This window comes from Dasypus novemcinctus, chromosome 21 (genome assembly GCF_030445035.2).
Source record: "Dasypus novemcinctus isolate mDasNov1 chromosome 21, mDasNov1.1.hap2, whole genome shotgun sequence".
In the NCBI taxonomy this organism is placed as follows: Eukaryota; Metazoa; Chordata; class Mammalia; order Cingulata; family Dasypodidae; genus Dasypus; species Dasypus novemcinctus.
The window spans coordinates 23,835,156-23,851,038 of record NC_080693.1 but is presented as its reverse complement, the minus strand read 5'-3'; the positions used below and the strand labels follow the sequence as shown (position 1 = coordinate 23,851,038).

Below are 15,883 nucleotides of genomic sequence, written 5' to 3'. Positions count from 1 at the left end.
ACGGTGGGGTTTACACTGGAAAGGAAGAGGGATAAGGAGATGGCATTTCTGAAGTCTGTACTAGCTGGGTGGCTTCCCTTACCTGCATGACACACCTTTGGGGGGGGCGGTGGTGCATGCATTTAATAGGGGTGGGGAGACGGGATGCCAGTGGGAAGCAGCTCAGTGAGGTGCAAAGCAAGGACCTAAGTACATGACCTTGGGCGTGTCGGGCGCTGACCTTGGGGCCTGGTGCGCAGAGCCCACTCCAGGCCGGGCACGCCATTACCATCACCATTGTGTGTTGAACTGTGTCCCCCTCAAAAGACACGGTGGAGTCCTAACCCCTAGCCCTGTGAATGCAGCATTATTTGGTAATAGGACTTTGCAGGTGCAATTAGTCAAGGCAAGGCGAGCCCCTATTGGACTAGGCAGGGCCTCGTAAGAAGGACCTGAGAAGGCAGGGATTGGAGAGGTGCGTCTCCAAGCCAGGGACGCCAAGGGTGGCGGGCAACCAGCAGAAGCAGGAGCGTGACCTTGCCGACACCTGGAGTTCAAACTCCAGGACTGCCCCAGAACTGCAGTTGTTTTACGCCGCCAAGTTTGTGATGATTCGCTAGGCAGCCACGTGGGTGGAAGGGCCAGTGGTAGGTGGCTCAGCTTTTGAGCGCTGCCCTCAACTCCCACCTCCCGTGCCCTGGTCCTCACCATTTCCTTCGGACCACAGCTTGGCACTTGTCCTCCATCTTCCTGTTCTTGGAGCTCCCAAGAGCCCTTGGCTGCTTTTGAGCGCATGGTCGTTCCCAGCACAGGCGACCTGCCGGCTCTGGGGGCGTGGCCTTAAGGGGGGGCACACCCTTTCTAGCAGACACCTTGGGGCGCAGTTCTGAAGCAGCAAAGGAGAGCTTGGTCCTGTCCTGCCTCCCGAGCTCTGCTGGTCAGCTGGGCTGGAGGACCCACGGGGAAACCCCAGCAGCTGAGCCCTTTGGGTGCTCCGATGGAGAGCAGGGCAGCAGAATAGCTCTGATAGTTACTCTGGTATCACACATCACCCCAGGAGCCGGGGGAGGGGGGGGGTGTTCCAGTCCCTCACCAAGTGGCACTGCGTGACACCAGCCTGTCAGATGCCACTCGAATCGGTTGGTGCATTCCTGTGAAAAATCAGCCTGACCGGAGGCACCTGAAACTCCAGAGGAGTGGCCCCTGCCGTCCCCTGTCTCAGCTGCCCTCTCTCTGCCACTGCACTGACCCAAAGGCCCTTGTGGAAGATGCTCAACCACAGAGCATCTTTTGTCCATGACAAAGAGTTGACAGTAATCCCCAGGCTGTTTTCCCTGGCTGTCGCTGATAATTTAGGACATCACCCCTGAAGGATCATTTGGATGAGTTTCCTGCAAATAAATCCACATGTGCCCCTAGGAAAGTTCTTCTGCCGGTTTCCTTCCCAGCGTGCACGGTCCCTACCCCGGGGACTAAGGCTTATTTATAGACCGGGAGATTCCGTGGGCCACCTCTTCCACTGTCTCCTGTAAGAAAGCTAATGAGGCCGGCCCCAGCCTCAAACCTGCAAGGGTCTCCCAGCCCAGCCTCTAAGGCTCTAGGAGTTGGGCGGGCCTTTATGAATCTGGTGTGACCCCCTCTCCAGAGCTGGCATCCCCCAGCCCTGTGTCTCTCCACTTGACTGCCTCTCCCATTCTTGGTCAACTCTCTTTGTTAGTTAGAATTCCTCATGTTGGTTAGAGTACGCTGGCCTCTGCCATCCCCTGTACTCTCTCTGTTCTCTGGTAGGCCACCTTCGTTCCACGGTATACGGCGATAGGAGTTTTAATTAAAGCCTTTCATTGTAATCTCTGAAACACCTTATTAGCACCCAAATAAATCACACCTACGGACTGGATTAAAATAACTGGATCCCACACTGGGAATCTGCTGCGTGCAGAGTTTAATCGTTTCCACCACAAAGCATGTACTGATGAAGATGACTCTTTCTGGCTCAGGATTTTGGGTCACTCTGATCAGACTGGCCTCCCTCTCCCTTGTTTTTCCTTAAACCACAGTGTGACTGCGTGTGAGCTTCTCGGCATCTGAAATTGGGGCACTCCAGGGAGGCGGCGGGGCATCTTGGGAGCCTGGGTTGGGCAGAGGAGCTGGCCGTCTGCTCAGCATTGGCGCCACCAGCCGGGAAAATGCTTTTGGGTTCTCCAGCAGAGGGTCTTTCCCCTCCACTCCCCTCCACGTGGTCTCCGGCGTGGGATTTCTGTTCTCGCTTAGCAGATGGAGAAGGGGAAGCGATTAGGCAGGGACAGGCTGGCACTGAAGAATCAGACAAGCCTTTGAGTTCAGGGAAGCCCCAGTAGGCCGCCTCCATCCTGGTGCTATTAAATCAAGGAACCCTTTTAACCTCTTCTGAGACTTGCGGTGCTGAGAAAATTAGAGCTGCCTTTGCTAAAAACTGTCTTGTAAAAAATCCCACATCTTAGGCAAAGCACAAGTTTGATGGGGATCTGGAAGGCGTTGAAGACAAATGCAGTATCTGGGCAGGCTTCTATTTAAAAAAAAATCATTCCTTGGAATTCCCACTTAACCAAGTGTCCCGTACTTTCCTTGGCTGAATCTGGCGCCCCTCGTTGGAGAGTGAATCAGGAAAATGTGAAGGGGTGCTGGTGTTGGCCTCCCAAGTGGCTCACCAGGACCCCCAGTTTCAGCAAGACCCCAGCCACAGTGTGCCATGTCAGATCCTGGGAACGGTTTAGGCTGGAACCTTGGTTTCTAGAGCTTACAACCCAGGTCAGACCGCGCTGGGGGCCTAAAAGTGTTCTGGCGTCCGAAGCAACGTGGTTGAACCAGAGCCGAATCAGCTAAACGGTCAAGCAGAGCGGTGAGTGCAGGCAGAGAGGAAGGGCTTGGGAACGGCGTGTTTTCTTGCCTGGTGTCGGGAAACAGCTCGACTGCAAGTCGTTAAGCCAGCCTCGCCCGCCGCCGCTGGAGTCCGGCCTTGGATCTCTCGCCTGGCATGTGCCAGACTCCATGATGGGACCTATTACAGATGGGGAATGACTCCAGGGAGCCGGGAGCCAGGCCTGGCCTGCTGGGCTGGCAAATCAGTCCTCATCTGTCTGTTTAATAAAGCACGCGGAGTGTGTGTGCCACCTCTGGGGGAAAGAGATTGGAAGGGAGTCTCTTTGCAGCTGAAGGGGCATCTGGGAAGGGCGGACCGATGAGTCACAAGGCAGAAGCGAATGCGTGGTGACAAAAGCTGCTGGGGTAGCTTTGCTCAAACACCCCCCTTGGACTCTGACGGTTTTCTGCATTGGGGACTGAACCCCTGCAGCCGTGGGGCTTCATCAGGCTTCTGTCTGCCCCAGGCCATCTAGCCTTGCTGGAGGAGCTCATGGAAAGAGCACTAAATTAGGGGTCCCCACTCACTAGTTCCAAGGCCTTGGAAACGTCTCTGCCTCTTGGGGCCTCGTTGTTCTCATTTCTTCGACAAAGAGAGGGATTTCTTCTATGCGGGGAAGGTAAGGCCGCACCAACCCCCTGGCCTTCTGATTTTGCCTTCCGCTGGTAACTTTCCCTTCCTCTCTTTAGCTGGTGGGTCCTGGATGTGGATGGAGGGGGAGCGGGGGGTGTTCCTGCAGGGCCCTAGCAAGGCCTCCAGTGTCTCGAGAGTTTGCACGCAGGAAGCTTCCAGAATAGGGGAGTGACAAGATGAGGGAAGTGTTTGGGGTGGAGGGATGCTGGGAGGTGGAGCCGGGAATGCCTTCCAGTGGGCCGGGGCTGAAGTCCCTGGGGGAGGCGGGCCGGGACCCACCCTCTGCTTGGCTGCCTGGGGTGGGGCTCTGGGAGGAACTGAAGAGCTACAGACAAAGAGTTGATGACTGCTGGGGCCTCACGGAGCCTCCTCGGCATTTCCTCCTCGAGATGGGCCTGCCGGCCAGGAGAAGAGGAGGAGGTTTTTGCAGCTGAAGCCCTGGGTTTTTCTTCGCAGAGAGAAGGCTTGGGAGACGTTAGCAGGGGATCGTTTCAGAGCCTTAGGGGGAGACGCGGCAGCCAAAAAAGGGCAGGGGAAAGAAAAGGCTCAGATGTTTACAGAGAAAAAAAGTCAGTGCAAAGAATGATGGGCGATGGCAAGCCGATTCGGGGGGCTGGCCTGGCCGTCGGCTGGGGCACAGGCTGTCCTTTCTGGAAAGCACAGCCTCTGTCGTTCTCTGTGCCCTCCATCCTGCCGGCGGGTCTCACCCCAGCCCACGAAATGCCCTTCAGGCTGCTCGCAGGCTGGTGGGGCCTCCATCCCCCTGCCCAGTAGCTCCCACGTCTGCTTGAAGATGGAGACAGGACTCACCAGACCTCAGATTGAGCCTCCCCACCCCCATCCCTTCTCCAGAAGCCTGGGGTGAAGGGGGGGTCTGGCCGGGGAGGGGGCCGCGCTCCCCACAGCTCTTTTGTCCGCCTCCTTGACAAAGAGACCTGAGCCTCCAGGTGTGAAGAACTTGTTACTGTAGTGTTTGCTCAGCCCTCTTAGGGGCCTGGAGGACTGTTGACAGAGGGCTGCTTTGTGTTCAGATTTGGCTAAAGCGCCATAAGCCCTGGACAAACACAGGCCACTTATCTCCAGGGACTTTATCAGAGACATCTAAAGCCTGCCTTTGGCGAGCAGAGGGACCCCGGCTTCCCTGACTGACACCCGCACTGGGGTTTTGAAAGCATTTCCCAGGTCTTCATTTTCCCTGCCACCTTGATCCACCCCTCACCGTTTTTTTTTGTTTCTGATAGCGGAGATACAGCCCAGGTCGGCGGGGTCAGAGGTTTTGTTTTCAAGTAGGAGCTTTTCAGAAAACCTTGTGGCGCTCGGTCTTCTGTCTGCCAACAGGGGGCGCCATGAAGGAGACACTTAAGCAAGTGGGCCCCCGCCTTAGCCACTTGGCTTCAGGGGCTCCGGGGCTGAATAGGGACGTTGCTGTTGGTAACTGCCCCCCCTTACAGGGAAGGATGATTTTAATTCCCTCTGCCCTCTGGAGAGTCTCCTTGCCACATGCCTTCTCTCTGGGAAGCCGGAGTGGCCACCAGTCCTCTTGGCTACTCCGGGCCATGGGATCGTCATATGCCATCCCTGATCTCCCCCACTGGCCGGGGCTTGCCTTTCTGCTCTTCCCATGGCCCTGTCCCAGCATCATTGCCTTCTCCTGGATCGCACCCGTCCTGAACTCCGGCACTGTCCCTGCAGCTTCCCTGTTGGCCCGTGTCTGCCCCCTGAGTTCTGGTATCATGCAGTCCTCTAACTTCTAGGGCCAGGAAAGAGATCACGTCCTCATTTTTCAGATTCAGACTGGGATGATGCCGCGTGGGTTTTCCAGAGGATGAGAGCCCAGGATTCTCAACCCAGCTGCAGCTTCCTTCCTCTCTCCTTTGCTGCCTGGTGATGTTGTAGCCACTGTGAGTCCCCACTGTCAGCGCCTCGACCCCGTCTTTAGGCACCTTTTTTTCTCCTTGACGTCGTCTAGACCGGTGGTTCTCACTGTGGGGTCCTCGTGTGGGAAACATTAGTATCACCTGGGAGCTTGTTAGAAATGCAGATTCCCAGGCCCCACCACCGACACCCTGAAGCAGAATCTCTGGGTGGGGGGAGGCTCAGCAATCTGTTTTGGTTTACAGTTCTGGGGGCTGGGAGTCCAAAACCATGGTGTCGGCAGGGCTGCATTCTCGCTGAAGTCTGCGGGATCCCACGCCTCTCTCCTGGCTCTGGTGGTGGCCGCAGTCCGTGGCTCTGTCTCTGCTGCTGCGGTCACAGGGCTGTCTGCGCTCTCTCCGTGTCTGTGTGTCCTTTCCCGTCCTGCTGGATTAAGGGGCCACCCTTCCTGCCCCGGCTGACCTCTTTTGGATTTGCCTAATCCCATTTGTGGTGACCCTGTTACCAAAGAAGGTCACAATTCTGAGGTCCTGGCAATTGGGACTCCAATCCGTCTTTTGGGGGTATGCAATTCAACCTGTAACAGGGATTCCCCCCCCCCCAAAAAAAAAATCATAGCAGTCTTTGTTTTAATATCCCACTGGGGAGCCTGTGCATCTGAAGTTGAGAACCATCGCCTGTTGGGGCCTGGAGACAGGGACCAGTGGCTCCCTGAATTGAAAACCACAGCTTGGGGGGGAGGGCTAATTTCCCAAGGGAGTGAAATGCAGCTGTATCAGCAGCTGTATCAGCAGCCGTGTTTCCCCATCCAGAGCCGGCACGTCCGAGGGGCTCCGGGGTTGACGGAGTAACCAGCAAGCGGGCACGCAGGAGCCCCCCCTCCCTTCCACCATCGGGGAAGTCCTGGGTGGCCCTCTCCCACGTCTCAAGGTACCCCATCTTCCGGTGTTCCCACCCTGCCGGGGCTCAGCCTGGACCAACTGCCCAGTCCCGTTGTCCAGTCCTCCTGAGCAGGCCGACGTGATGCTTTTTCGCAGTATTTTTTATTCAAGTGGAAAGAAGGCATCCCTGCAAGTGCCTGCGGACCCTAGAGTCTGACCGAGCTGAGCGCTTCCTTGGGAAGCTCCTCAAGCTGGGGGGCGGAGGTCTGTTGGCCGCGTTCTCCCTGGCTGGTCCCCGCTGCCCTGGCGTCTGGCCTGCTGATGCCTCTGTGACAACTCGGGGGCTCAAGGTGGCTCTTGGAGCGAGGCATCACCACTACCCAGACTTTCGCCATGCTCAGGTATCTCCAGAGACTCCGCCAAGGCCGGGCTCACCGGTGTTATAGCCCCATTGCCTCAAGCAGGGCCTGCGCCAGAGTGGTTGCTCAGTAAATATTTCTCGAATAAATAACGAAGTCCGCGAGCTGCCAGATCGGCCAATAAGGAAGAGAAGCCGACGGTCTGGGCTTTCAGTTTGATCGGTCGATCGACATTTACGGTCATTTCTCTGTATGTGCAGCTCACCTGTACACAGAAGGAGCCCAGAAAGGCTTCGGCCGGTCCTGGCTCTGCTCCTCTCAGGGAAGGAGGCCTTTGGAAAGGCCAACTCGGAGTGATCAGAACTGATCAGCCAGCTCTGCCGTTCCAGGTGCTCACAGGAGCCCGGGTGGGAGCGTGACTGCTCATCCTGCCATTTCAGGGAAAGCTTAAAACCCGGCCCAGGAAGGCAAGCCCTGGAGGTGGAGCACTTGAAGTTCAGAAGCAAGAGGCAGACGCTTTCTGGATGAGTAGTACACCAAATAGAGTAGCAAAGTAGCAAGAGGAGGAAACACGACGACCTCAAACGCTTAAAAATCACTACCAAATATTTGTATTACGCCAAACCGATTGTTTAAGGAGATGTTGCTTTTCACCATAAACTCTTCCCCGTGCCTTCACGGCTCTTTCTCCGGAGACTGGGCTGTATTCCAACCGATTTCTTTGCAGTTTTGCTCCAGTTCCATCAGCCACGTTGGTCTCAGTGACAGGGGCAACCCCGGGAGCTGGTCAGAAATGCCGACTCTCAGGCCCTTCCCAGCCCTCCCAAATCAGCACCTGCATTTCAACGAGAGCCACATGCTCGTCGCCACTGAGAAGCACTGGCCAGAATACCCTGCTCTAATTCTCCTCCCGGGCCTTGCCCCCCGAAGGTGCCAGCAAGACTGCCAGCACGGAAGCCCTCGCCACGGTTGGAAATCCCAGATCCGTTGTGGCAGCGCTTGGTCCCCGCCTTCCTCTCCTCTGAGCCTGGACGCACCATGAGGGCAGGGACTCTGCCTGCTTTATCGCCGTGCCCCGCGCACCCCACCAGCGCCAGGCCCCTCGGAAAGGCTCTGCTCAAGCATTGGTCAAAGGAGCGAGGCATCGTCACTCTTCGGGGGCAGCATTCTAAGCTGCACTCCTAAGGGGTGGCTGCAGACATTGCATGTAGAGAACAGGATTTTAGGGCAGCGGCAAGGGCTATAAAAATGCCCACACCGGGGGTGGTGGTGTCACGAGCTCTCTAAGCCAGAGCTTCGCAACCTCAGCCCGGTCCACCTCGGGGCAGGAAGCCTGCTGTGCGGGGCTGTCCAGTGCATGGTGGGATGTTTCGCAGCATCCCTGGCCTTTACCCACTAGAGGCCAGGAGCACTGCCTGCCCCGCACCCCCCAAGTCGTGAACCAAAAATGTCTGTAGACGTGGCCAAATGTCTGCTGGAGGGGTGGGGCAAAACTGCCCCCACTCCAATCCCTGCTTCAGTCCCTCCCTGGGGGAGTTGGGAGAGCATTTTGTCCTTGCAGGCCTCGCCCTGCAGCTGCAGATGTAACTAGCAGAGGAACTGGCGAGGGAAGCAGCAACCCCCGCTCCCCTGCCAGTGGCTATCGTGCCCCGGCTACCCCTGCGGCCTGGACACATGGAAATGCGTGGTTCATCAGGACAGATCCAAGGGCCCTGCTTGCCAGGGGCGCGGGCGCTCCGGGCCTGGGGCCGTGGTTTCTTTCATGCAGAGTCCTCCACCTGCTGCTGATGTGCTCGTGGACCAGAAATTTTGGACAGTGCAGCTGCAGACACCTGAGCCCCCAGTTCCTTGTTATGCTGCAGAAACAACACGGGACATCCTCCTTCAAAGGCTCTCCCTGGAAGGAGAGAAGAGCATTGGGTGGGATCGTGGGCTCTGGGACGGCAGAGGAGGGGCCCTGGGGCTGAGGCCAGAGCCTCTGAGAGGCCGGTGGCCAAGGGGTCTTCGTGTTCCACTGAGAAAGCCCCCAAGCCACGTGCAGTCGGGGGAGCCAGGGCCGGAGCCGGAGAGACAAGGCCTGGGATACAGCTGAGCAGCATCCGCGCCGTGCTTCGTGGGCCTAGGAGGGCTGCTGGGCATGGAGGTGGTTCATCGGGGTCTTTGGGGGAGGCCGTCACCTGTGTTTGATAAACTCTTCAAACCACTGGAAACAGATTTGGTCCCTACTATGTGCAAAGCCCTCCTCAGAGTCCAGGGAGTGGCCCAGGACATCTGAGGTGTGGGTTCTTTTCCTTAAAGCTCTCAGTCTCCTGGAGTGACAGAAGAGAAGTAGATGAACAGTTAAGGCATCAAGGCAAGTTTAAAGTAGTTCGAAGCAACAATATGAAAGAAATGTCACAGATGTCATAAAGCCTCATCTTGTCAGGGTGGCCCAGGCAGTCCGTCTGTCCTCCCGTCCTATCCTCCCATCCTGCCTCGTCACGTCCCCTCCCCTTCCATTTATCTATCTATGTATGTATCTATCTATCCTCCCATCATCCATTCATCCATCCATCATCCATCATCTAATCTATTTACCCACCCACCTGCCCATCCATCCACCCACCCACCCACCCATCCATCATCTATTTAATCTACCTACCCACCCACCTGCCATCCATCCTTCCATCCATCCATCCATCCATCCATCTTCTCTATCTACCCACCTGCCCATCCATCCATCCATCCATCTATCTTCTCTTCATTCACTTTTGCTCTCCCTCTCTCTCTCTCATTTGTACAACAAACATTTATCCTGGGTCCCCAGGATATAAGGGCAAACAGTCTCTGTTCTCCAGGAGCATTTGTCTCATGTTGAGTTTGCTGACATACATGCACATCCACCTGCTCTTGCTGTTAGACGAGGCGCCCCTGGACAGTCGAGAATGCACTGTCCACCCCCGTGTTCCCCTTGTCATGTGGCACAGTGCCTGGCCCTTAGCTCGAGTGCTGCAGACTGTGTGGAAATGAACTGATCCAGGGGTGGCGAGGGGCCAGGCACTTCCAGCTTGGTGGAAAGGACCAGGAAAGCTAAGGAATGTCGGGAGCTAAGAAGTGGTGCCAGGCCTGCGTAAAGCAGGACCGGGGGACTTTTTGATGGGAGAGGAGAAGAGGACCCCATCTCTCGTGCCCCTCTTGCTGTTCAGTTCCCATCGGGGAGTTGGGGTGGGGCTTCTCCTAGCTCCCTGCCCCCAGTTATGGAGCCACAAGTGACACATCCTAGGGGATTCCCGCATGATCGCTGAAGGCGGGGATGGAGCTAGAATCCTAGACCAGACCAGCTCTCCCTGGGGAGCTGGGATCCGGACCCAGAGAAGGCACCCAGGCCCAGGCTTTGTGCTCCCTTCCTGGGGCCCCCTTGGCCACTCTGGCCGTCCCAGGCAACGCCCGCCGAGGAAGATTAGCGACCTGACCTTTGTGTTCTCACAGAGCTGCCCTTTCCTTCCCTGCTTGAAACCTGATAATGAAACCAATACCCAATATTTTTATCTCCAGGAGAAGCAGGAGATAAACAGGAAGGCATGAGGGATTAAGGTGTCTTTTCGGGGAAGGGGCTGGGGACGAGTGGGGCGTTGGGTGACACCTCTGTGTGGAGCCAAGGGATCCAGATGTGAGCTGCTGAGCCCGATGCATTTTTCCGTTTGTGTAGGGCAAATAAAACAAAGGGAAAAGAAAACAAGCGGTAAAATATCTTGCAAAACCCGAGAACGCCGGCAGTTGCCACTTGATGTCCCCGACAGGTCTGCGAGGGAGGGGCGGAGGGGAGCCCTGCCTTTTGATGTGTGGCCTCGGCGTTTTCTTTTGTGTGACCAATTGTCTGGGAAGAGCCCTCTGTTGATGTAGGGTGCATGTGGGAGACAGCTCCCAGGCCGAGCATCTCCTTGAGGTGGGAAGGGGGGCTGAGCTCCCAGGAGGGGCTCAGAGCCCAGGGACCCGCTTGGGGGAGCACAGGATGGTTGGAACTGCTTTTACAGAGGAGGAGGCAGCGTTCGCTTCTGCACCCGAGAAGGACCTGAGCTGCTGCACTGGCACCGCCCCCTGTACAAGGCCCGAGCAAGTCAGATCTGATGGATCTGATGGATCCTCCCAGGTCCTTGCCCCCAGTAGATGTGCCAGGCACTCCAGCTTCTGTGCTTCTCCGAAAGATCGAGATTCTGGGCTGTCTTTAGCCCAGCTGTTACTTCCGGTGCTGGGAGTCCTCTCCTCTGGGGCAGTGGACCAGGAACAGGTGACCTGGCTTCCAGGCCTGGCCCCAGCTCTTGGCTCTGTGGCTCTGGGCTGCTTTCCTAACCTCTCTGAGCACCTCCCTTGGCATCACCCTTGTCTGGCCGGGTCGATGCAGCACAGCCCTTTGCACAGAGGGCAGCCTGTACCTCTACCTTCCTTCTTTGCACCTGGTTGACATCAGCTCCAAAGGCTGGAGGTCTTGAGGGACAAGTGGTAAGGCTCTCAGAGTCATTCTCTGTCCTAATTTTTTTTTTTTTTTTTTTTTTTGAGGTACTGGGAGCTGGGGATTGAACCCGGTACTTCATATAGGGGATGCAGGCCCTCAACCACTGAGCCATATTGGCTCCCCTGAGTGGTTTCTTCATTTGTTTGTTTTTATTTTTAGGAGGCGCCCGGGACAGAACCCCGGGACCTCCCATGTGGCAAGCAGGCACTCAACCACTTGAACCACACCTGCTTCCCTCTGTCCTAACTTGACTTTCAGCTGCTTCTGGGCCTCCAGGCATGGGCCAAGTCTTCTCCTGTATCCTCCTGTGCTCTCCCAACACCCGTGTCCAACTCTGCTTGTTAAATGAGTGACTAACAAGCGAGCGATTTGGATGGTGACTCTCGGAAGAGAGAAGCTTCTTTAAAGAAGCTTGTAATGTCAGAGGAAAATTAAAGAGGCAAATGTTTTAAAATCGTGAGGAAAAGTAATATATGTATAAGATGCTGAAAAGATCTGAAGCTCATATGATAAAGTTTTTGGTCCACCATATAGAAGAGTGGTAAACATAATGGAGGGGGACAAAGCCCACCCGATTTAAAAATTGGGCAAAAGGCATGAACAGGCAATGCACAGGAAAAAAAAAACATAGAAAAGTAAACAAAGAGAAATGTCCATCCTCACTGGTAATCAAAGACTTGCAAATTAAAATCACATGTGTTTTCTTTCTTTCTTTCCCTTCCCGAACAACTGGCAAAGATAAAACAGAAAAAGAATGCTGATACCAAATGCATAATGTTATTCTTTTCAAGGGAGTGGTGAAATAGGAGCTCTCACTTCCTGCTGGTGGGAGCGTAAACTAGTACAGACTTTCTTGAGGGCAATTTGGCCATTTGGATCCAAAGTTAAAAATATGTAGATTCAAAATTTAACCCAGCAGTTCCATTGTGAGAACTTTTCCTGCATGACAATAATCAGAGCAGAAGGAAGGTATGTCTGTGCAAAGGTGGGGTACCACTGTGTGTGGAAACAGCCTAACTGGCAAACTCTGGGAAGACCTCCTTTAAAAGGCATCCAGCACCCACACCAAGGAGCCCACTTTGTCCATCTGTCCCTAGGATGGAGTACTAAACAGACTTTAAGAATCATGAAGGATGGTATTTGACATAAAAAAAAAATAGTCATCATTTTGAAAAAGTATGTAACTAGATATATCTCAGTATCTGGGTGGGTGGGTGGGTATGTTATAATTCTCTGTATGGGTTTTGTATTATTTTTTGTACCTGCCTGGTAAGTTTGAAATTATTTCAAAATAAAGAGTTATTTTTAAAAAACCCTGAAGGTACAAGAATGATCCATTTTTGTAAGAACGTTAAATAGTTACAGAGCTGATCAATGAATGGTAAAGCCTGAAAGACCCCAGCAAAGCGTTAGCAGTGTCTGATGGAAGTATGAGTGCGTTTTTTTCCTTTATGCTTTTGTTTCTCAAGTTTATGGCATTAAACGTATATTTCTTTAGGTATTAAATAACATGTGATTTAAAGTGAAATTGTAGCATGAAAGCAGGGCACACCGTGTCGAGTGCGCAGGAGTGGGCCAGATGGAAGGTGGCGTCAGCCTGAGCTGGGCTGGTGACGCCACGTCCCGAGGCGGTCGTGGTGAGGGATGAGGGGTCCAGGGAGCCCGAGGTCCAGGTGCCTGAGCCAGGTGGACGCGGGGTCAGGAAGTGACGCCGAAACCACGACACGGGGGATGAGAAGGGTGCAGCCAGGTAAAGAGGCCGGTCGGGAGAAGGGTGTCCCAGGAGGAAAAGAACGGAAGTGAAAGACACAGAGGGGCAGGCGAGGGGTCCCCTCTACCCCCTGGCGTGCTCCGGTTGCTGAGAAAGTTTGGTTCAGCTGAACCACCGAGGCAGAGGGAGCTGGACAGAGCAAGGTCTGGAAGGGGAAAGAGGAGCAGCGTCTTCATGAGCCCCGAAGGCCAGATTGAAGGACTTAGACTTGACCCTGAGGAACACCAGGGAGCTATTTAAAGATTTAATAGATAGACCTGGGGGAGTGAGAAAGACCCAGGGGAGTGGGATAGACCTGGGCGAGTGAGAGAGACCCAGGGGAGTAAGAAAGACCCAGGGGCGTGAGATAGACCCAGGGGCATGAGATAGACCCAGGGGAGTGAGATAGACCCAGGAGAGTGGGATAGACCCAGGGGAGTGAGTGAGATCCAGGGGAGTGGGATAGACCCAGGGGAGTGGGAGAGACCCAGGGGAGTGAGATAGACCCAGGGGCATAAGAAAGACCCAGGGGAGTGAGATAGACCTGGGAGAGTAAAAGAGATCTGGGAAGATTAAGACAGACCCAGGGGAGTGAGGCACACCTGGGGAGAGCGAGGCACACCTGGAGAGAGTGCTACAGACCCGGTGAAGAGAAGGGGCTGAGCCCTGAGGCATGGCATTATGTACGGGATGGGTAGGGGACACAGGACTGAGAAGGGGCCAGCAGGTAGGGAAGTGGAGGTGTGAGGCCAGAGACCTGAGAGCCCAGGTGCTGGGTGGGCCTCGTGATGGTCCCAGTGGTGGTGGAAAGAAGGCCCCAGAGTCATCAGTAGGTGAGGACAGGATAGTCGAGTGACATGAGCCTCAGAGGAACGGGATGAATTCGAGGGTAGGGGTGAGTGCCTTGGAAGCAGTATTTGGGCACGAAAAGGATGTGAGTTCCACCTCCCCACTAAGGGGGGTGGGTGGGCAGTGTTGGGGTTGGGAGGCTTGAGGTGAAGGTACAGTCTCCATCTGAGAGGGACGCGGGGGTCAATAGCAGCTCAGGCGTTCCTGGCTGTTCAATAAATGCCGCTTGATGGGTGCAAACAGTGGGAGGCCAGTCACGCGCTTCCGGGGCCAGAGGCGGCCGCACTGGGCCCGGGGCGGGTGGGGGGCCTCACGGGACCCGTCCTCGCGGCGCCCCTGACGGCCTCTCCCTCTCTCCCTGCAGCCTGTAACTGCAACCTGCACGCCCGCCGCTGCCGCTTCAACATGGAGCTCTACAAACTCTCGGGGCGCAAGAGTGGTGGCGTCTGCCTCAACTGCCGCCACAACACCGCTGGCCGCCACTGCCACTACTGCAAGGAGGGCTACTACCGCGACATGGGCAAGGCCATCACCCACCGGAAGGCCTGCAAAGGTGGGCGCGGGGCGGGCGGCGGGGCCGGCCTCTGCGCCAGCCAGGGGGCCTGGGGGCACCCCGTCCTCCCGCTCCTGCTCTGCTTCGGTTTCTTCTTTCCAGTTCCCATACAAGTCGACAAGGCCCGAGTCCATTGCACACGCACACACCTGCACACACGTGCACACACGCACGCACACACCCAGCTCCCTGCCCCGTCCGGGTATTTGGAAGTCTAAGCCGAAACAAAGGGGCGATGGAGAAACGGCTCAAAGGAGAAGGTGTGAAACCTGGGAAGGTGCAGGTCTCTCCCGCCCCCCTTCTGCTCTGCACAGGTGTGCCGCATACCAGAGGGGCAGGAGTCATGTTCGCCGGCTTAACGTGGGGACAAAGGACTCCCTTTCACCAAACCCACACGGACGTTCTTAGGATGTGAGCGCCCCCCCCTTCTCCACCCCCCCCCCCCCCAATACACACACAGACATGCACAGCCCTAGAGAGGCCGCCGGCTTCAGGGGGCATGATGGCCGAAGGAACATTTAATCCATCTGCAAATAGCTTTATTGTCTCAGGACAAAAAAAAAATTTTTTTTTTAAAGAAGCCCAGAGACTCCATTTTTGCTCACCGAAGCAAGCACTAATGTTTCAACTTTCCCATTGTTTGTTTTTCTCCCACCAACAAAACTGAAGCAGTGGTCAGATGACTCAGAGGAGCTGATGAAATGCCGGGGAATTTGGTGATGTTGGGGGGTGAGATGTTTGGGGGCGATGTTTCCGTTAGCTTTGCGAAATTCCAGGAACTGGGACTCACTGGTCCAAAACGCTGGACCTCCAGCCAGGGCCTGCCTTGCACATGGCTTCCCTCCGAGGGCTCTGGGGCCAGCACCCAGCATGGGCAGGGGCCTGTGTGGACCCTGCCACAGGAGGGGTCCTGCCCTGGCAGAATTAGGTCCAGGTTGTTGAGCGGCAGTAGCAAAACCCTTCCATTGCCAAGCTCAGGCTGGGCGTTGTCCTAGCCGCTGCTGAGCCTGAGGATGAAGCAAAGGTATCATCTTCTGAAAAAGAAACCCATCAGGTGTTGGGTACTCGTGCACAGGACATGATTTGCGGGGCCCAGTGCCAACGGAAAATGTTCAAAGACTAAGAATTTCAAGATGGCGACCATGGAGCTTAAACCAAGTGCCGGGCCAGCCCTGCTTGTATGGAACGTCCCCAGAAAACAAGTTCCCAGTCTGTCTCCTCCAGAAATTCCTTTGATTCCCAATGTACAGGGATGAGTAGGGTGGCTTCCAAGAGACGAGCCAGCTTTCCTTCTGGCTCTGGACTTGAGGCTACCATTGGTGGTCACCAGGAGAATTTTGAGCATAAAGGCAGCCAGGCATCTCCGTGTGAAAACTCCCCTGAGCCAAGTGAGAATCCCCCAGGAAACTTTGAGCAGAGAGTGAGAAGGTGGACTAGACAAAGGGACGAGGGAAATGTCTGCGGTGGCAGCGAAGCGTGAGCCGGGGCCGTGACGAGGGAGGACGGTTTTCGATTTTTTCAGAGAACGTAATTGGAAGGTCTCCAATTCCTTTGCCTGCGCCGAGAATATTTGTTGTCTCTCTTTTACAGGAGAAACTGAGGCTGGGGTCTTG

General features: G+C 55.4%; 1 protein-coding gene across 1 annotated transcript in view; it reads left to right on the top strand.

The window, feature by feature from the left end:
- The window catches only part of NTN1 (netrin 1), a 184,903-nt gene that overhangs the window by 101,055 nt on the left and 67,965 nt on the right, over positions 1 to 15,883 (top strand). The window contains exon 3 of the mRNA XM_058283488.2: positions 14,082 to 14,270. Within this exon, the coding sequence (XP_058139471.1) occupies positions 14,082 to 14,270 (189 nt within the window). The remainder of the gene's footprint in view (positions 1 to 14,081; positions 14,271 to 15,883) is intronic.